Genomic DNA, 21,578 nt, shown 5'->3' on the forward strand with positions numbered 1-21,578 from the left:
AGATGTGGATATTAATGTGTGTGACTGTATAAAAATATCTTCCTCGTTTCATTACTGATCTTGTAGAGGAGAGCTGAACACTTCAGATGTTAATCTGTGAAGAACTATGCTCTTGTAAATGGCTGAACCTTTGTCCTACTAGAACTTCTTGAGGAGTCGGGTGTTCGGTTTGTCCATGGGTGCTTTCCAGTCTAAAATTCTACTTGGCATCCTTGAAAAAATGGTAAACAAGTGGCCACATTGTGATTTGAGTGCCATAATAGTTTTTTCCCCCATAGTGATCTAACTTTGTAATATATGGATCAGGTTGTGAATAGCTTATTAGACCTCTCTAGAATTACAATTACTGAGCCAGCTTTGCTATGTTCTTCGGCAGGCTCCTGTTTAGATTGGACTGCAGCTATTTATCCTCAGTGGTGCCACCGACCCGCTTTGTCTGGTGTGCTCGCCAGCATGCAGTTGAGGTACATTTTTAGCAGGGGGTTTTCACGGACAGCGCAGACCCCTCAGGTGTGTAGAGTTTTCTCAGCATTCAGAAACTGGTTTATCTGTAATGCTAAGCTTGTGTTCTGTATTTCTGGCCCTGCCTTGCAGTGTAGATTGCTCAGAGTGGGAGCAGTAAAGAAAAACTGTCTGGGAATTTTCATTTAAAGACTCCATTAGAATTCATGGACAGAAGAATTTACATTTCTATGGACGTTTTCACAAAACCATTAGTTGACTCGTTTGTGCAGACTCCTCTTAAGCAGTAATTAGGGCAGTTCTAAATAACATTATCATAAGTAGTTTGCAATCTAAAAGTGGGACGATGATCAACCGAATTCTTGCTGGAAACAACTAATTTGGGCAATAATAATCCTGTGTACATATGTCTGCCAACAGGGCACTGAGCAACAAATCGCTTGCCTGTCGGAGTCACTTGGTTTGGATCGTTCCAGCCGTCTGCCTCCATTCACGGTAAATAGGAGTTGATCAAACATTGAGGGGCTCCTGTTTACACGGCCTGACAGTCACTTGGTTTTTAGTTCTGCTACTCCAACAGGTGACCGATTTTTTTCACTCGGTGCCCTTGAGGTGGCTCATGTACACAGGACGATAATTGCCATAATTTGCCGTTTCCAGTGAGCCTTTACACAGTAACATAAATGAGTTAAAAACAAATCCAAATGTAAGACGTGAAGAATTTTTGGTACAAATTTGTTTGTGGTGGATTTTACCACATATTGATCCACACTAATTGGAAAACGTGTCTAGCAGTATGTCTGTAATAGAAATTACCCAACTTTTCCAGGATGCTGGATGGCAAAACTGCTTAGCTATACTGTGCAAATAAGGAAGATGGAACAATACCTCTGCAGCGCCACCTGTTGGATGGTTATACTGTGACATGGGGTATTTAACATTCCATAGCTACATTTGCCCTATATACAAGCAGTCTGCAGCAGCCCGCTGTCTAGTGGGTATTTGTGATATAGATCTCGCAGTAGTAGTTCACATTTCTAACATTATTGAATCTTCTTCTGGCCGTCTTGAGCTACTAACTGTATCCTAAGTGGCCTGAAATGATCTCTGGTTTGTTCGTAATTTTCTGCCATTGGGATGGAAGTATTTACCTTCATGGTTTGGAATTTGAGGATTAATAATAATTTTTATGTTTTCGTAGTTCACTTAAAGGATTTTATTCATGTGGCAAATTTTGTGCTGCAAGGTACTGGTTTTGTTTGCCTTGTTTTTAAAAGGAATTGATTACATTCTAGCAAAAAATTGCTGCCTGGTTATATTCTTACATTACTACAGTCTTTAGAATCGGATCAACAGTAGGATGTTTGCAAAAAAAAAAGTATTAAACTGCATATTACTGTAATGTATCTCTTTAGTAAGCTCTTTGCTGGCAGCGATGTCTGTCTCCAGAGCGCTTGGTGAATTATTCAGTCCCTGTATAAGCTCCAGTGGCACCAGGTGTATGCTTAATGCAGGGAATGGTTGTCTCTTCATTCACTGTTAAGTATGTCACAAGTAGAAGTAGATGAAGGCCGGCCTACACCCTGCAGGTAGCTATATTGTTGGAGTGTGTTGCTGAGAGACACCTACCCACCCCTCCGGTAGAAGCGTGGGAGAGGGGGAGGAGTCCCTCCGACAGGACATGAAATGCTGGAAGAGCACATAAGCTATAAAGCTGTACAGGACTACAAGAGTGAGCAGCTCTGCAAGAATTCTTACCTTTACTAGGGTCTAGAAGAAGATTACAGCATTGAACTACTTGATGGAGATGAACCTCTTCTGACATGTATAGACGAAACGTGGATTTTTCTCTTTTAATGTACCTGTAATTGGCAGCCTCTTGATAGTTTGATTAATATCTATTGGATGAGCGTCTAGAGTGGTTGGGATCTACTGCCAGAATGGTCATGGTTCTCTGCTTTGGAAGTAAGGAGAGGAGTCGTTCGACATCCAGAGCTCAGTCAACAACAGCCCATCACCCCCTCAATGCGCACCCTGATTTCTGGTACCCAGGTACTGATCAGCGAGGTCTGCAGTGTGAGTGTCTCTTTACAAACGTGGTTCAATTTTATGCAAGTTTTATGAAAAGCTTTGCTCAATGTTTATTTTAATATTTTTTTGTGTGTTTTTAAAGTTTAAAAAAAATGCATAAAGTTTAGGGAATGGATTAAAAAATTAATTTAAAAAGACAATTAATACCCATCTCTCCATTCCACCATTCCCATCCTGACCACTGGCCTTTACATTGCTTGCTGCTGTGACTTTCTGTATACAGATGTGATCCCTTCATTGAATCTGTAATGTTAATTTGTTCCCAAATAGCTTGTAATGAACTCATCAGGACCTATTTTACTGTTTTGGTCTTCTGATTGGCAATCCAGACCTGTCCCTCAGATTGGCGGAGCATGTATGGTGTGTTTTCTTTTGCCTGACACCCCTCCTCTGCCTTCCCTTTCCAGTAAATTAATGGTCCTTTTACACAGGCCAATAGGTGGGCCTGAGCGTTCCTTCAAACACTTGTTTGCGTGACAATCCGGCTGTGTAGAGGAATCGGCGAACCAGCAATTGTCTTTTATGTGGGAATAAAATGGTTGGCTGCATATCTCCCCATGTAAACAGGAAGACCTGCAGCCGCTCAGTGACAGCCGTACGGGGGGCGTACGATTGTGGTAACAATCGGTCGTTCCTATAGAGCAAATCTGCCTGTGTTAGAGGACTATAAGCTGTTGTGAGTCCCCTCTGACAGTGACTTATATGCAAGGCAAACCTCTTCTATCATGGACTTTTGGGTTGTTCCTGGAGGCAATGAAATCGGCAGATTCTGCTGTCTTCGAGATGATGTTTCTGGCCACCTTAAGTTTTATTTATCTATAATGTGTATTAAGAGATCCCAGGAATACTGCATTTTCATTAGGCCTCCCGTGTTCTGCAGGTATCGTCGGCTCAGTACTGCCTGGTTTTCTGTTTTGTTAGTGCCCTGTTTGTTTGGCTAAACCGGTTATTTTGGTTGCTGAAGGAAACGTCACACCTCACATATCGGATGTCAGTGTAAAGTCTGTGTCTCCTGTATTTGCCCTTCATACCTGCTGTACTACTTGTGGATTTCTGTTTTGTCAGCTATTCATGTTCCACTTAAATCCTAATTAAAACACTCATGGAGTCATTATTCTGCCCTATTACAAAATAAAATCTTGCAGATAATCCCTCTAATCAAGACTTGTCTCAACTTATAAACATTAGAACTTCTTCACCTTACACCCCTCCGCTCTTGATTGACAGAGTTTTCTTATATGAAGAAAGCTGTCGCTGTGGCTGGCCAAGGGCTGCTTTCACAGCGCTGGCCAAGGGCTGCTTTCACGGCGCTGGCCAAGGGCTGCTTTCACGGCGCTGGCCAAGGGCTGCTTTCACGGCGCTGGCCAAGGGCTGCTTTCACGGCGCTGGCCAAGGGCTGCTTTCACGGCGCTGGCCAAGGGCTGCTTTCACGGCGCTGGCCAAGGGCTGCTTTCACGGCGCTGGCCAAGGGCTGCTTTCACGGCGCTGGCCAAGGGCTGCTTTCACGGCGCTGGCCAAGGGCTGCTTTCACGGCGCTGGCCAAGGGCTGCTTTCACGGCGCTGGCCAAGGGCTGCTTTCACGGCGCTGGCCAAGGGCTGCTTTCACGGCGCTGGCCAAGGGCTGCTTTCACGGCGCTGGCCAAGGGCTGCTTTCACGGCGCTGGCCAAGGGCTGCTTTCACGGCGCTGGCCAAGGGCTGCTTTCACGGCGCTGGCCAAGGGCTGCTTTCACGGCGCTGGCCAAGGGCTGCTTTCACGGCGCTGGCCAAGGGCTGCTTTCACGGCGCTGGCCAAGGGCTGCTTTCACGGCGCTGGCCAAGGGCTGCTTTCACGGCGCTGGCCAAGGGCTGCTTTCACGGCGCTGGCCAAGGGCTGCCTTCACGGCGCTGGCCAAGGGCTGCCTTCACGGCGCTGGCCAAGGGCTGCCTTCACGGCGCTGGCCAAGGGCTGCCTTCACGGCGCTGGCCAAGGGCTGCCTTCACGGCGCTGGCCAAGGGCTGCCTTCACGGCGCTGGCCAAGGGCTGCCTTCACGGCGCTGGCCAAGGGCTGCCTTCACGGCGCTGGCCAAGGGCTGCCTTCACGGCGCTGGCCAAGGGCTGCCTTCACGGCGCTGGCCAAGGAGTAGACCCAGAATTTATTATAAATAACAGACACAATGTTCAAAATGGCATGCCTGTCAATACTGCATCCTGCTTCTAGAAGGCACAGGACATGGCTGACAGGCTTCCTTCTAGATAATCTGTCACCATGAAAAATGGCTCTTAACTATTGTAATGTGTGAATAATTGAAGAGACAAATTTGCAACAACGCGATTCTCTCTGAATGAACTCCCACTCCACACCAGTAAGCCAGCAAGCCATCTGTTTGCACTATAATGCATTACCTGGACTCTCTAAGTACAGAGAAATAGTGCAGGGTACTTAAGGCCCATTTAGACACGGTTATCACTCAAAATTCACTCAAAAGCCGTCTTTTGAGTGATAATCACTGTCTAACTGTACTGACATTGGGCACTTTTCGTTATCCTGTCGCTCATCGTCGTCTTTCAGCATGCTGAAAGACAACCATCAGCCTTATCAGGAGTTCACAGCGGGATACAGCTGATATATTGTTTCAGCTGTATTCCCCTCCCTGAACGCGGCCAGGGTATGAAGAACACAGCGGTCCAGCTATGTTCTGCATACCCCACTCGGAGCGCTCAGCTCTGACAGCTGGGTGCTCCGAGCAGAGAACAGTTGGATGCAGAAGACAAGCAGCCCTGCTTGTCTTCTGTATACCCCGCTCGGAGCGCAAAGCGATCGCTTAACATTCAAGCGATCACCTTGTGCTGTAAATGCACACATCAATTATCGCTCAAAAGACCTCTTTTGAGCGATAATTGTCTAAACTAGAGTTTACTTTGGAAGATTGAAAGTGAGTTCAATAATAATGACCTCCTTGGAATCGGCCTCTTCAGCTATCCACACATTATAGTAGTTCAGGGCCATTTTTCCATTGTGACAGATTCCTTTTAAATGTACCAAACCTCATCACACTAAAATTGACAGCAGTAAAGTGATTGTCACTGCAGTGAAGGGGTAACTTGATTCTTCAGTAGGGCTCCAGGTGTTGAGACCCCAAAAAGGACACATTGATGGCTTATACTAGGGATAGGCCAGTAATGTCCATATCCTGGAAAAAAATCCTTCCTAAGATGTATAAGATTAACATGCAATTGTGTGGCAGCTCGCTGCAGCGGGAACTTTCCCACTAGACCGGTTTACATTTCAGCCAGGAAAGCTATGCTATGCCCTCTTTCACAAAGAGAAACCACTTTTCCTCTGCCTAAGTTTTGCAAAACTATTTCATTTCAGTTGTTTGATCCATAGCTGAACGGCTGGGGTCCATCGCTCAGGATCCTGACTGATCAGCTGGTTGTGTGCCAGCGGACAGCGTCGCAATTATACAGAGATCGGAGTGGAACTCTCTGCTTTGACCTCTGAAGTGGCCAGCGCGTGAAACTGCAAGCGCGGTTCCTACAGTTACAAGCACCGACCGCTACACAGCGGTCTAAGCAGACACTTTCGCTCCAATTTCTGTGTAATTGAGTGCCCACTGACAGCACTACAATCAGCTGATCAATCAGGGTCCCGAGTGATAGAACCCCGCAGATCAACTATTGATGACCTATCCAGAGTACAGATCATAAATGGTATTCTCCTTGGAAAACTCCTGTAACTGTACAGTGTAAGGACTTGTCCACACAAAAACCAGAATTGGCCAAAAAGAAAAGGGATAATGACCGTTTACTCATGTAACCTGCTTATACAGGCAGATAAATCATTCGCAATTGTATTCCCATACCATGCAATCATTCACTGTATCAGTGAATGTGAAGTACTCGACGATCGCTGTTCACACGCATTAACATGCGAACAATTATTTATTTTATGCCTGCATAAAACGAACGAGAAGTGACGAGTTCTCATGCATCACTCAAATGTTGGCCATGTTTACACTGGATGATCAGCGTTCAAATTCACACAATGCAACAACTTTTACTCTGCTTTAGGCTGTCTGTCCATAGGCAATTTTTATTTTTTTTTCTTTCAGTTTCCCTCGGCGATAATCCAACCGCGGGGAATGCAGTGAACGCTTTCTATTGTCTACTATAGAAAGCGCAGCCCGCTGTCCACGATTGGAGAATCATAGCGATTCTCCGCTCACAGGATTTAAATTGCAGCATGCTGCGATTCTCCACGGTGAGCCTATCAAATAGGCTCAGCGTAGAGAGCAATCAGCTCTCCCCTGCTTCCCGGCAGCTCTTGCGGCGGCGATCTGCCGCAGGATATCACTATGCCCGTGGACAGGCGCCCTTAGCTTGTATAAACCGCCTAAAGAGTTAACAGAATTTGTAAATCCTGTTTTAAAACTTTAAGGGCTCCTTCCCACGGACGGATGCCCGCCGCGTAACACGCGGCGAAAATCCGCCACGTTGCCCGCAGCTATTGGGTTCTATTGAACCTAATAGCTCTATGCTCACAGTGTGGAATTCCATCGCGGAATTCCGCACCATGAAATCACCCGACCTCACCCACGGCATGTTCTATTTGCCGCAGGTGTACACGCGGACGGCTTCCATTGCAGTCAATGGAAGCCGTCTGTCCCGCTATCTTCCGCTGTAGCACAGTGGAAGATGGCGTGAAACCGCTTCCCCGCCAGCCGCGTCACATGACGCGGTGGGCGGGGAAGCGTAATGCGGGATGGAAGACGCCGGATCCGGAGGTAAGTATTGGGGTCTCTGGGGGGCGCCGTTACGGGCTCCGCCGCGGAATTCCGGAGGTTTGTGCTTTTCAAAATGGGGTGGTTTTGTATGTTTGTTTTTGTTTGTGTTTGTTTGTGTGTGTGTGTGTGTGTGTGTGTGTGTGTGTGTATGTGTATGTGTATGTGTGTGTAGGGGGTGGGGTGGGGGGTTCTAATACATGCATAAACCTCTGAAAGTAACTGTAGAATTGAATTGGTCTTTCTTAGAAAAAAAAACTGATTTAGGTAATTTTATCAAAATTCGAAAACTTGTCGCTATAGCTGCATGCTTTCTGACGTCTAAAAGGACACTTTCAAAATGGTACCAACATCCAGTGTAGATGTGGCAAATGTTGTGTACTAGCTATTTTGTGTGAAGCAGAAAAATGCTTTTAAAAAAAAGTTTGAAAATTGCCATTTTCTTTTCAATTTTAGAATTTATTTTTTTTTGTAAAATTGTAGGCCAAAATTGACCACTAACAAAGTACAATCTCTCACGAAAAAAAACGCTCTCAGAATTGCTTGCATAATAGGAAGCATTCCGAAGTCCTAAAGTGACACATGTCAGATTCGAAAAATGGGACCTCCTCAGGAAGGTTAATGAGGATGGCTGTATGGTTGGGGTCCCTACAACATACCAAAGGATTTGGGTTGATCCGCTATTTACATTTTGTGTTGCAGCTCCCAGGCTCAATGGCACATCAAAGATGGAGAGGCGCAGAGATACAGGGGGTTATGAAAGCTCGTCCACCCTAATGAGCAGTGAGCTGGACTCAACTAGCTTCTTTGACTCTGATGAGGATGATTCTACAAGCAGGTAGGTTGAGTTTCAGGCCTATGTGCAAGGCTTACCATGGCTTCAAGGTCTTTTAGTCATAAGTATAGTTTTTTTCGCACATTGGGTTCGGGGTAATAAGTCGTGGATTAGTTATTGCATATAGTGTGTTTGACTTATATATTTGAACAACCCCACATGGTTTTTATGGAGGGAGGGAGTAATTTTTTTTTCTTAGCTAACTTACCTGCTAAGGCAAAACTGAACACTGACCAAATATTCGAAAAGCCACAGCTCTTTTTGGTTTGTGTGCGAAAATTGTGACCTTTGAATGCCAGTGCGTAATCTCCCACTGAGCTTTGTGGTTCCCATCCTGCCAAGGGCTAAACACGGACATCATAGGTTACGATTTCTGCATCTCTGAACTATCCCAAATGACTTTCTTGAAGTTGTTTTCAGAATGTTGGTGAAAAATTAATTCCTTTTTTACAAATGTATTCTCAGTCACTACTTAAAGATCTTGTTCACCATCCTGAAAAAGAAAAATTGGCTGTTAACCGTTCCTAGATCTCTAGCGGTATTAATATCCATAACCACCATCACAAATTACCATTAACCCCTTCACAACACTAGACCACTAAAGATGTTAGCGCCTAAGCTCTATACTAGTAGCGAGATAACATGGCATCACTGCCCCCTATGTTCAAGTCACTCTCCATTGTGAGCACTAATGAATTTGGAGATTCCCTGTAGTTTTAATGATCAAGTATAGGTAGGTAGATATAGGTTTTAACGTTTTGGTATCGCTCTTCGTTGTAGCATTACCCCATACGTAGAAAAATTCTTTAGCAGAGCTCTTGAAGTTGAGGTGGCTTCTGGGAGTTATATCTGTACATTAAAAAATCGAAATAATTGTTCAGCTATCTTTTAATTTCCCCTCAAACAGAATAAATACAAGTCTACAGTACATAGGTCTGTTTTCTCAATCCTATTAGTTCACTTATTGAAGAACCCAGTGATGGTTAAGCTAAAGCTAGCCATAGGCATCAACTTTCCAGTAACCAACAGTATCAAGGGAAGGACCAGTCAGCTCACATCTGGTATTGGACAAACTGCCCAATCCTCCCTTTAGATAAATGATAGCCCCTTCTATCGCCTTCTCTCTTCGGCCAAGCTGAATGGACACGCTAATGTTTTTTTCTTTATAAAGGAACAAAAAACATTTTCTTATGTTTTCAGGTTCAGCAATTCCACAGAGCAGAGCAGTGCATCTCGTCTAATGAGAAGACATAAGAGACGCAGAAGAAAACCGAAAGCCCCTCGCATTGACCGGGTGAGGAGAAAATGTGCATACTGGCTGTATGAGCACAAATAAGACTATTACTGATTTTGAAGTGAAGGAATAGTTTGGAGCTAGAGATGAGCGAGTATACTCGCTAAGGCACTACTCGCTCGAGTAATGTGCCTTAGCCAAATATCTCCCCGCTCGTCTCTAAAGATTCGGGGGCCGGCAGGGGGCGGGGAGCGACGGGGGAGAGCGGGGAGGAATGGAGGGGAGATCTCGCTCTCCCGCCCGCTCCCTGCCGCAACTCACCTGTCACCCGCGCCGGCTCCCAAATCTTTAGAGACGAGCGGGGAGATACTCGGGTAAAACACTACTCGCTCGAGTAATGTGCCTTAGCGAGTATACTCGCTCATCTCTATTTGGAGCTACTTTAAATATATTAGGAACTCCAATATGAGCAGTTCTTATAATTTCACAAGTATCCAGATTAGAAGACTAAATGGCAATGGAATATTTTATAGGAGCCATCAACACAATAAATGACAATCACTAGTGGACTTTTTGGAGAGTTTGTCAAGCTGCCCATTTACACACTAACAGTCTTTGTCCATAGTTCTTTGACATTACAGACTGCCATCAAGGATGTCTGTATTCTGCTGAAGGTTCCTATGGAACTTTGGTTGACAGTATTGATATGTCAGAAGTTTTGACCAATGAAGGTCTACCTGCTGAGACCCCAATAGTGATTACTGGAACAAAGGGGCATAAGTGCTCCGCTGAGTGCTGTGCTGCATCAGCTGTAATTGACTTAGTTTGACTCTGTTTAGTGAGTCAAGCAGCGCTGTATACGACTCAGAGTCTATGGCCCGTACACCTCTAACGCTGCATCTCCCACAAACAGCTGAACTGAGCTAATCGCAGATAGATATATCCAATGCCATATAAGCATGGCAGAACAATCTATGGCCACAGCGGTGATTTGACAGGAGGAAGTCAGTGCCTAGTACTATTAAGGATTTTGAGTTGTGTTTGGGTTTTTTTTTTTTTCTTTCTTAAGGGTGCAGAAAATGCCTTTAAAATTTTCTCAAGCTTTGCTTATAAACACATATTTGATTGCATTATTTTGTGGGGCTGAAAATCCTACTGTTTGAACCTGCAGCTAACTGTTTTTTAATCTTGCAGTCCTCGTCATTCAGCAGCATAACCGACTCTACCATGTCTCTGAATATAATCACTGTCACTCTAAACATGGGTGAGTATGTCCAAGCTAATCAGCCTTAATTGTCTCTGACATCTCCTCCAAGATGTACTTTAATCATTTTTTGCTGTGTTTTTTATTACCTTAGAAAAATACAATTTCCTGGGCATCAGCATTGTCGGACAGAGTAATGAGCGTGGGGATGGAGGAATATACATTGGGTCCATTATGAAAGGAGGGGCTGTGGCTGCTGACGGCAGAATCGAACCAGGCGATATGTTATTGCAGGTGCGTATCTTGCTCTAAATATTTATTAGATTTGTGAATGGTTTAGTAGAGGGTACATAAGCTGCAGTTGGGGGTCACGTTCAGTTTACCCATAGTATTTTAAATGTTCTTAACCTTTGCAGGTCAATGACATAAATTTTGAGAACATGAGTAATGATGATGCTGTGAGAGTCCTTAGGGAAATTGTTCACAAGCCAGGGTAAGTCCATTTTAATAAGCACTGTCTTTCTTTATAGCAGTACAACTACAGTGTTTCCCCCAAAAATAAGACTTATATACATTTTTGCCCCCAAAAGAGGCACTGGGTCTTATTTTGGGGGGGTGCGGCACTCCGGAAGGCTTCTGTGTAGTCCTCAATGCCGATGGAGCATCTTTTGCTGGTGACGGTTCTTGAATACCCCACCTCCAGCAAGCGATTGCTCTGATTGGTTCAGGAGTGCCGCCTTAGTCAATCGGCGATCGATGAAACAATCACAGCCATTCATTAAATGACACAAACTCGTAAAGACCTTCTATTTAAGACTGCAATACAGATTTATCTTGGCTATAATAAGAAATCTCATGTTTTTCTCTGTTGTAGCCCTATTACACTTACTGTTGCTAAATGCTGGGATCCCTCTCCTCGTGGTTGCTTTACTTTACCAAGAAGTAAGTTCCAGGGAATTGCAATAATTCAACTGCTTTAATTACTTTTTCCATAAAGTGAATACAATGTGTTTTTTAAATCTAGTAGGGTTAGAATTCTATGCAAGTTAACTTCTTAATATATCTTTCTAGTGGTCCGTTTTGTATATCTGTTCTAGAGCTGCAAATCTCCTGCAGACGCATATTTAACTCCTTAAGGAGCAAGCACAGTTAATATACAGCACTTGGTCCTGGGCATTAATCCCGGCCAATAGCAAAAATGCGATGGGGGATTAAACCCTTTGCTGCTGCAATCGAGCAGAAGCAGGTCTGATTCTCAGCTGTTAGTAACAGCTGAGAACCTGAGGGAGAAGGGAGAAACCTTCCCCTTTCCCGTGTACATAGCGTTCAATGAGCACCATGTACTAAGAAGTGGAAGTGTTTCTTCCACTATGCGACCCAGCGATCACATGACCGCTGGGAGCCCCTTGGCATAGCACAGATGCAGGGTCCTATCAAACCTGATCAGTTCTGCCAGTGACTATTGTCACTACAGGAGGCTGTTTTTCCTTGTAACTGGCGCTCCTATGGATGCTACTGTGGAAAAGTGTCAACTTGTAAAAAAAAAAAAAAATTACCCAAAGCCGACGCCAACCAAAACAGTTGCCATATGTGTCCTGTAATCCGAAACCATACATATTATATATCAAAACGTCCGAAACAAAATGAGGAACCCGTTCCTATAGTAAATTTACACTAAAAGTAAATGTAAAAAAAATTGTGTGTGTGTACAAAAACATTTTTGTTTTATTAGGGGCAAAAAGCTAGTCAGGGAAAAAAGATATAAAATCACCCTATGTTACAGCAAAAAAATAATAATAATTTTTGGTAGCTGAAGGAAAAAAAATGGGGCAGTAAAACCACCACATGGGTAAAATCCCTAAAAAGTGTCTGGTCCTTAAGGTACAAAACAGCCTGGTCCTTAAGGGGTTAAATGTTACTAACTCTTCAGACAATTTCTGCTAGTCTAATAGTTTTTTGCCTCATCAATTCTGTAATATAATTTCATTATTTTGTTTTACGCCTGTAAATCAAGGCTGAAGTGCCCGCCACTAAACTTCCCTTTACGCGGGACGACTATCGGGCACATAAGCGCCTGACAGCTGTCTCACAGACTGCCACCTTACACAGGAGTGATGGTCATTCAGGTGAATGTCCGGCCTCCATTCACAGCACACAGGAGTCGCTCAAAGATGGAGCAGCTCCTATTTATATGTGCTGATAGCCGTGTGGTTTTTAGTGTTGCTAGAAACCAAGTGCACGGTTTCTCCCTCAGTGCCCTGTCAGCGGCCATGTGTATATGGGACTATTAGCGCCCAAATTCACTGAATTGTCCTGGTAAAGCAAAAGGGTGGTAATTCACATCCTGTTAATTGGACCAAAGAGCAGTGTAGCTTGGAAAAGAAAGTACAGGACATTGAACAACCGGCAGAATGCTGGGCTTGCAACACTCCCCTGCCTGAAAATGGAATGCAAACAGCAGGGCAGCAGAAACGTGGTGGCAACAGCTTGGAAATTAGAATTTAAAAGCCTAAAAAAGGTTTTGAGCAGTAGTAAATGAGGGGGTAACTCGGGTACGCTTTGTCACCTAATGTGATTTAATTGTTAATTCTACTACTTTTTTTTTTTTTTTTTTTGCAGTAGTGTGATTTGACAAGACAATTTATATGCTAGTGTCTTGTTTTTAGACATTCTTAATATTTTTTTGTTCCTTTTTTGTTTTTCTGCATAGGGATATTTTAGGAGAGGTGTCACTATGATACAGGCTGTTAGGGAGACATACAGGATAATTTAATCATAATTAGAGATGAGCGAACGTACTCGGTAAGGCCGATTTTCGCAATCGAGCACCGCGATTTTTGAGTACTTCACTACTCGGGTGAAAAGATTCGGGGGGCGCCGTGGGTGAGCGGGGGGTTGCAGAGGGGAATGGGGGGGGGGGAGAGAGAGAGAGCTCCCCCCTGTTCCACGCTGCTACCCCCTGCTCCACCACGCCCCGCCCCACAGCTCCCCCCGAATCTTTTCACCCGAATAGTGAAGTACTCGAAAATCGCGGTGCTCGATTGCGAAATCGGCCTTACCGAGTACGTTCGCTCATCTCTAATCATAATGTAATTGCTGTGGATCTCTGCACTGCAAATCCGCAGCAGATTACTGTACAATAAAAGTGGATGTGTTTTTGATGGTTTTGAAACCGAACATTCATATGTAGTGAAAAAATACCCAATGTGGAGAAACTAGCATGCTGTGGATTTTAATATCTGCAACAGCCTCATGATGTTGTGTAAGTTTGGCACATTTTCACTGTGGATTTCACCCCTTCAGTGTATTGGTTACAGGTGGATTTTACAGCAAATTTACCATTGTGGATCTGCGGCAGAACAATTCTGCCGCATGTGGACCCCAGTCTTAGTGTGCCCTAATACGGTTAGTGGAAAGGCAGCCCTCCAGTCCCTTTCCAGGTTCTTAATTGGGAAACCCAGTGACAGTCACAGGAGAAAGTGTGTCCCCTTTTAATAATTTTGCAGTCACTGTTGTAGAATAAGCTCTTCAGTTGACAGCTGTGTGACTCCCTCAAGGGGAGCATGAGATACTCCCATAGGGCTTATTCTGTGGCTCATAGGCAAGTCGGTGCAGCAGGAGAGGGACTGCATGTATGTAGAACTCATCTTGATGACTTGTATGTTAATGCTTTTTACATGATTGTTGAAAACCAAGCAAATTTAAAATGTATTTCTTTTTTTTTAATAAATTTAAAAACTCTTATTTTATGCTCTAATGTTAATATGCTTTAACATAATGTGAGCCTTGCAAAACTAATGTTACTTGCCAACCTGCTTACAGTAAGTCCTCATCACTCCATCTTTCTGTTTATCTTCTATCTGTTCTTGTACCTACTGCCTTTGTTTCCCATCAGGTGAACCAATCAGGCCTATTGACCCAGCAGCTTGGGTTTCTCACACAGCAGCGATGACTGGTACCTACCCCGCCTATGGAATGAGTCCATCTATGAGTACTATAACTTCAACCAGCTCCTCAATCACCAGTTCTATACCTGAAACTGAGCGTAAGTATGATACCCTCATTTCTAGTCTTCTGACATGGATTTAGATTGTGATTATTTATCACTTTTTTAGCAAGGTTTTTTTTTTTTTTTTTTTTGCTTCTAAATTAAACTTTTATGTATTTGATGACTAAAAAAAAGTTAAGTAACTTTTATCTCACTCTTAATTTTTTTTTTGTATTACCTAAGGCTTTGATGACTTTCATCTGTCCATACATAGTGACATGGTAACAATTGTGAAAGCAATGAGCTCACCAGAATCTGGCTTGGAGGTGCGAGATAGAATGTGGCTTAAAATTACCATCCCCAATGCTTTTATTGGTAAGTGAGGTATCCACAATAACTGACTATTAAGGGTGCATTAAGCATATAGTGGGTAAAGGCCTTTTAAAGGTGCACTTACACTGCAAAGATGATTGCTCAAAAGATGGCTTTGAGCGATCATTTTGCATAAACTACTACTTTGTACTAATGTCTATTAGTACCAATTAGTAGCATGTGAGCTGCTGGGAGCTGTATTCAGGGAACAGATCACCTGCAGTTCCCTGATTGCATTCCCTTTGTTCTGCCATGGGGCTGACAGCTGAGAGAATGCAATCAGCTGTAATTGGCTCTCCCCAGGCAGAACACAGTGTGTGGTCCTGCCTATCAGCTGTTCTGCCAAACAATGGTTTTCAAGCAGAACTGAAAACCATTGTTTGGCAGAAAACTGAAAGATGGGCACATTTACACCCAATGATTATCGCTAAAAAGCCATCTTGCCACTGCATTGTTCTGTGTAAACAGGTCATGGTTCATCTATGAACCATGGCCTATTTACTGTGAATAGAGACATGCGGGCCAGAACTGTCTCCAGCCCACTCTGCCTCCATTCCCTGAGCGATGATTGTGTGGTCAGTGCCCAATATTCGCACCGTGTGAAAGAGCCTTTCCTCTTTAGCTTAGTTTTTGGGCTCCTTTGCACGAAACGAAAACTGTAGTATGGTTATTTGCACAAGTGAAGGAGGTGCTGACGTCCTCAACGGTAATTCATGCAGCTTGTTTAGATGGGCAGACTGCTCTTTGAGAATTGTTCACTTCTTGTTTCTATGTGAAACACTGAAGAAGCGCTGTTTAAACAGAACAAGTGAACAAGCCAACTTAGTGCTGTAGAAACTCCATGATGAATGAGAAGTGAACTACTCTCGTTTGTTCGTTCGTTGGCTTGCATTTAGACTCAATGATTATTCACTTTCGTTCATTTGAACTATCTTTTTGAACGATAATTGTTCCGTCTAAACGCACCTTAATGTGATGTGATACCACGGTACACCATGCTATCAGGGTGGTTTATTTACACTTGGCACCACAAAGCCCATTGTAAAGTAATTCTAAGGTAAAACAATAGCTTGTTTATGGGTTAAGATAAGAGAACATTCTGCGCCAGCCATGCCATCAGTCAAGGTACAATTTGTTCCATCCGCATGCTTACATTTGCCCCTCATACCGTGCACATCTCGGTCTGTTTTTCACTACTAATTAACGAACTAGTGAAATACAATGATTTACAATTGTTTGTTTCCGGAATTTTCTATCGTGTCAGGTGTAATTGTTGCTGATTTTTCTGTTTTGTAGGTTCAGATGTAGTAGATTGGTTGTATAACCATGTGGAGGGCTTCACAGATCGCCGGGAGGCAAGGAAGTATGCCAGCAATCTTCTGAAGGCTGGATATATCCGCCATACAGTCAATAAAATAACTTTCTCTGAACAGTGTTACTACATTTTTGGAGATCTTTGTGGCAGTATGTACCCATCCATTATTCTAGCTGTTACAGCTCGTGTGTGTCTTGTATTACTTGGAACAGTTTTTGCTCCTTCTTATATTGATGCTTAAAGGAATTTTCTCATAAACTATTCATGTATGTAGATGGCCAATGCTGAACAGTACTTCAGGCTTATAGGGAAGATGAATGTGCACCACCTCTGTGTGGAGATAAAATCCTGACTACCTAACTATATAGATCATCAGAAGTAATAGAAGGCCGCTCCAAAAAATTTTTTCTTTTTTTTACTCCAGCTGCTTTCACAGAATAAAAAGATCTACTTTTAACACTGCGTCTTGGAAGCTGCCTTCTATTTCTTCTAAGGAGACATTTTTACGTATAGGTGATAAATGTATTCTCACTAGAACTCCCACCAATCACTGGAATGTGGGGCCAAAGTTGTCCATTTCTTTTGTCACCACAGGCTGTGGTGTGGAGAATTTTGAATGTAAGACGCAATTAAGCACATCCATTGCTGCTTTATTCAGAGTCTATGCAACTAGAAGTTAAATGCTAAGGACATTATGGAGAGGGGTCCTTCACTTGTGACACCCCTCTATTAGTCAGAGTAATGCCTCGCTTAACTCTTTGCAATCCAATTTTGGGTTCAGGGTTTGCTAGGGTGCTTTCTCTTTCTGCGATGATACAATAGCGCCATCTGCTGGCTGGAGCCAGTACTGCGGTATAGGACATGCAGGAGAGGTCCCCGACAACAGAGTGGCCAGTAATATACAGTAAGAATACCCTGCCGGACATCTTCCGACATCGGAGCTGTACAGCCTTCAATCAGAATGTCTTTAGACATCAGACAGTGGATTGGAAAGGGTTAATGCAAGCTACTTTCACTATGGTAGGCTCTGCCTGGCCATCTTTAGCTTCCCCTGGCAATAGTAATTAGTAGTTCACTCGATGGCTTCATTTCAGAAAGAGGTTTACATGGTGTTTGTTTCTCTAATAGAATCTAAATAACCAAATCCCCACACTTCATGTCTCTAGAGCCGGATGTAGCTGGCTTTCAAGGAGGTGAATGTAATTTAATCTGAGGTATATTAATAAGCACTCATAATTTACATTATGTGTGTGATTTAGAACGAAGGGCTTACATTTTATTAAAAGAAACCTGTCCCCACCCATGAGCACCTTAAACTAAGTTGCGGTGCCCATAGGCCAGGTCCCAAGGAGCCCAGGAATGCGATTTATAAAATAAAGAAAAAACCTTTTTAAAGACTTGACGCCTGAATAGGGAGCCAGATATCACATGCTGTACTCAATGGAAGTCCACGCACACAGCCTACAGTGATGAATACCCACATGCCGACTTCCATGGGTGACAGCATGGGAATGGAGAGCCAGGTAAGGATAAAAACAACATCCCTGCCTGATGGGCACCATTTCTTAGTTTATGGTTCTCATTAGTGGTGACCAGTTGTCCTTTAATTTATCTAGTAATGTTGAGTATGATGGGAATCGACAAGAGGAAATAAAAACGCCCTAATTATAAAGGGCAATGAAACACATCTTCATGATTTGGTGAAACCTGGGCTTTCCTCAGACTCTAACCCTGCTGAAACCACCACTGTTCTCTAAACCATGTTTTTGCTAACTGTAGACCTAAAAGTTTTCCTGTTTTCCTCCCTTCATTAGATATGGCAAATCTTACCCTAAATGACCATGATGGTTCCAGTGGGACATCCGATCAGGACACATTGGCTCCACTTCCACATCCTGGAGCTGCCCCTTGGCCCATGGCTTTTCAGTATCAGTACCCATTGCCTCATCCTTACAGCCCACACCCAGGATTTCCGGAACCTGGATATAGCTATGGAGGTGGTAGTGCTGGCAGTCAGCACAGTGAAGGTAAGTCCTTGTAGAAACCTTTTGGAACTTTATCCAAGCTGGTTTCTAAAATGCTAGTATTTTTCTTAAATACTGTGGTGTTTTATTAAAGTTAAAATGCCTCTCAAAACCAAACAATTGAGGTTAATCCATTGACTCAATACTACCCCTCCACCCCCACCAGAACATGAGAGGTACAGCAAGGGATAATTGGAGTACTTGTAATATGTAAGGAATAGAGATGAGCGAGTATACTCGCTAAGGCACATTACTCGAGCGAGTAGTGCCTTAGCCAAGTATCTCCCCGCTCGTCTCTAAAGATTCAGGGGCCGGCGGGGAGAGCGGGGAGGAACGGAGGGGAGATCTCGCTCTCCCTCTCTTCCCCCGCTCCCCGCCGCAACTCACCTGTCACCCGCGCCGGCCCCCGAATCTTTAGAGACGAGCAGGGAGATACTCTGCTAAGGCACTACTCGCTCGAGTAATGTGCCTTAGCGAGTATTTCCCTGCTCATCTCTAGTAAGGAACATACTGGTAACTAGAGATTTGTCTTTGGAGACAAACACGTTGACACTTAATAAGGAAAAAAGGGATCATCTAGTTGCTCTTTCTTGGCTATGACCACTTTGGAACGCTTTGACCTCTTAACTTTCATGTCTTTCCACCTCCTTTTCTAAGATGTTTAATTTTCAATCCTCTAAAAGCACAGTTTAACTGGCTGACGGCGTTGATGCATTACATCTTGTTTTCTTCTGCCTTGTGTCACATGTATGATTCTGCCTGTTACAGGGAGTAGAAGTAGTGGCTCCAACCGCAGCAGTACGGAAAAGAGGAAAGACCCTAAGACTGGTGACTCAAAATCTGGAGGGAGTGGAAGTGAGTCTGATCACACTACCCGTAGCAGTCTACGCAGAGACAGAGCAGCAAGTGAACGCTCAGTACCAGCAAGTGAACACAGCCACAGGAGCCACCACTCCATAGCGCACAGCATTCGGAGCCACCATACACACCAGTCTTATGGTCCTCCAGGGGTGCCTCCTCTATACGGTCCTCCAATGATGATGATGCCAGCTCCACCACCAGTCATGGGCCCTCCCGGAGCCCCCCCAGGTCGTGATTTGGCTTCCGTCCCACCTGAACTCACCGCTAGTAGACAGTCTTTCCGCATGGCTATGGGCAATCCCAGTGAGTTCTTTGTGGATGTTATGTGAGCACAATTTACAACTTTGGCCCTGTTTTTAGCAAGTTTTTGTTTTCAGAAAATTTTCTAATTCTTATTTACATCGTGATACTAAGTACAGAAATAAAAAGGCCAGCAAGAGTCCGCTGAGATGTATGTGTGGTGTTCGCACGGACCCTCACACTTGCCACTAATCCATGCACCTAATCTATCAGACCTTGCTCTAGACTGTGTGTTTGTGCAGAAGAAGGAGGCTGGCCACATTCTTGCCTGGCTTTTGTAACAAATTTGATTTTAACAAATATTAATATTGCATCTGTATTTTTAAAAAAAAGCCAGTTATGGATGGATTTATTATCTTTTTTGCTTTTTTTTTCCTTTTACAACTGTGTTTCTTTTATCAAGCAGCCAAGAATTCGGGGGTCTTTGACTTTCTCTGAGCAAGTTGCCAGTGAAAGTGCACGATCCTCAAATCGGAGGGTATCCCTTTCTTGAACATATCATGGCGTCATTGTATAGATGAAGAGAATCCATTGCCACATGAAGATTTTGGTCTTTAAGTACAAGACGACTGATTTGGAGTGAAGCACCACAAGCCTTACATATTCATAAACTACAAAGAACATGACTATTTTTTGCCTTTTGGAGTGCCATGATTTTTATTTTCTATATAAACTGATGTACATCAAACCTCATACACTCAGATTTACTCGTGCGGAGAGTCCGGCCCTCGTGGCTCCCTTTTCCAAAGGTACCTATTTTTGAAGAGATGTGCATCATCTTGCTTTTGTTTGAGCACCTATCCTGTCAGATCTGTTGTTTTCCCCCATGTTTTATTGTGTTGCAGTATATTGCACGTCATACATGCAACAAAAGAACGAATACCTCTCTTCAGGAGCTTGCGGTTGTCATGTAGATGTTAAATGCTACATTTTTTTTTTTTTCATTTTGTATAATTTTTTTTATTTGTTGCATGTGTAAGTATTGTCCTGCCACCTGAAGAAGGATACCCGGGAATGGTGCTAATAATACAATATGAAGAGAAAAAGATATAATTTTTTTCACACCAAGCATAATCCTTTTTGGACCTTTTCAAGCCCCACTCCCTCCCAGCAACACTAAATAAAGGCACAATTGGGGCTAGTGGCAAGCAGATTGTACTTCCACTGACTTTTTAACTTTTTTCTCAGAGTTTGCATAAATACAGACTGACAGCGCAGAATGGCACAATTGTAGAAAATTATTGATTTTTGCCTTAGCATCTACCCAAAGGGAGACTTGTGTTGTGCACAAGGTCTGCTCCCGCTTTCTAGGCTCTGCTGTGGACTGATGCATTGCTGCAACGTGGGTGTCTGGGCGCAGCACACATTGAGCAGAACTGTGAGCAGGAGCCTGTTTCTTTTGTTTGTTTTTTGTTTTTGTTTTTTCCATTGCTTTGTTGCACTGAGATGTTTCTGCTGCAATAAATCTACACATTTTATGTCTTGTCCTATATTCTTGTGGGAGGATGTCTGCATAAACGTGAACACGACACTGGTTCTTCAATGACTTGATGTTTACTTGGCAGCATTCTACAATTATTGTATGCTTCAAGTGATTACGGGTTTTTTTTTTGCATCCATTTACAGAAATGCATCTTGTCTTCAGCTGGCCATATACAAGTGTTTGTTAAAAAAAAAACAGCATGACAGATCAGTGCCTTGGTCAATAGAATGTCCGACTTAAAAATGATAATTGGCTAAAATGGTCCAAAATGGCCATTTCAGCTGCCTTTTTTTTTTCCCCCTTGTGTAGATGGTCAGCTTTAGACTGTTCCCACCATCTGGTGTATACCCCAAACCGTTGCATAGCCTATTGAGTGATCAAAAGATCTCCTAGCAGAAGTTTAATGTATAGTGTTTTATTACAGCGAAAGTCAATGGGCAAAGCGTACAACTATTTGGCCTACAGTCGGGTGTATTGTGGCTATAGGTTTGCTGTATGCAATGCAAGACTTTCCCCAGAATATATTCTGAGCCATCAGAATTACTTTTAGGGTCTATTAGCACCATCAAAGAAAGGGAAATCCAGTCTTCTGTGTAAGTCCACAATATACTACATTAGGTTAGCCACTTCTGAGTGTATGAAGCCTA

At 43.5% G+C, this 21,578-nt stretch overlaps 1 protein-coding gene across 6 annotated transcripts in view; it reads left to right on the plus strand.

Moving 5' to 3' along the window:
* DVL3 (dishevelled segment polarity protein 3) overlaps positions 1–20,926 on the plus strand; it is a 59,362-nt gene extending 38,436 nt beyond the window's left edge. Inside the window, exons 1-13 of one of the 6 annotated variants that reach the window (XM_066603108.1) lie at positions 2,159–2,538; positions 8,018–8,153; positions 9,351–9,444; positions 10,579–10,648; positions 10,743–10,882; positions 11,005–11,081; positions 11,463–11,530; positions 14,484–14,633; positions 14,820–14,951; positions 16,245–16,412; positions 18,078–18,290; positions 19,056–19,473; positions 19,855–20,926. In XM_066603108.1, coding sequence (XP_066459205.1) covers positions 2,403–2,538; positions 8,018–8,153; positions 9,351–9,444; positions 10,579–10,648; positions 10,743–10,882; positions 11,005–11,081; positions 11,463–11,530; positions 14,484–14,633; positions 14,820–14,951; positions 16,245–16,412; positions 18,078–18,290; positions 19,056–19,473; positions 19,855–19,876 — 1,824 coding nt within the window. In that variant the 5' untranslated portion in view covers positions 2,159–2,402 and the 3' untranslated portion in view covers positions 19,877–20,926. Of the gene's footprint in view, positions 1–2,158; positions 2,539–8,017; positions 8,154–9,350; positions 9,445–10,578; positions 10,649–10,742; positions 10,883–11,004; positions 11,082–11,462; positions 11,531–14,483; positions 14,634–14,819; positions 14,952–16,244; positions 16,413–18,077; positions 18,291–19,055 lie in introns of those variants that run through there. The other 5 variants (XM_066603116.1, XM_066603073.1, XM_066603082.1 and 2 more) reach the window with 5 other exon arrangements.
* Positions 20,927–21,578: the final 652 nt, after the last annotated feature.

The sequence above is a fragment of the Eleutherodactylus coqui genome, chromosome 1, assembly GCF_035609145.1.
Source record: "Eleutherodactylus coqui strain aEleCoq1 chromosome 1, aEleCoq1.hap1, whole genome shotgun sequence".
Lineage (NCBI taxonomy): Eukaryota > Metazoa > Chordata > Amphibia > Anura > Eleutherodactylidae > Eleutherodactylus > Eleutherodactylus coqui.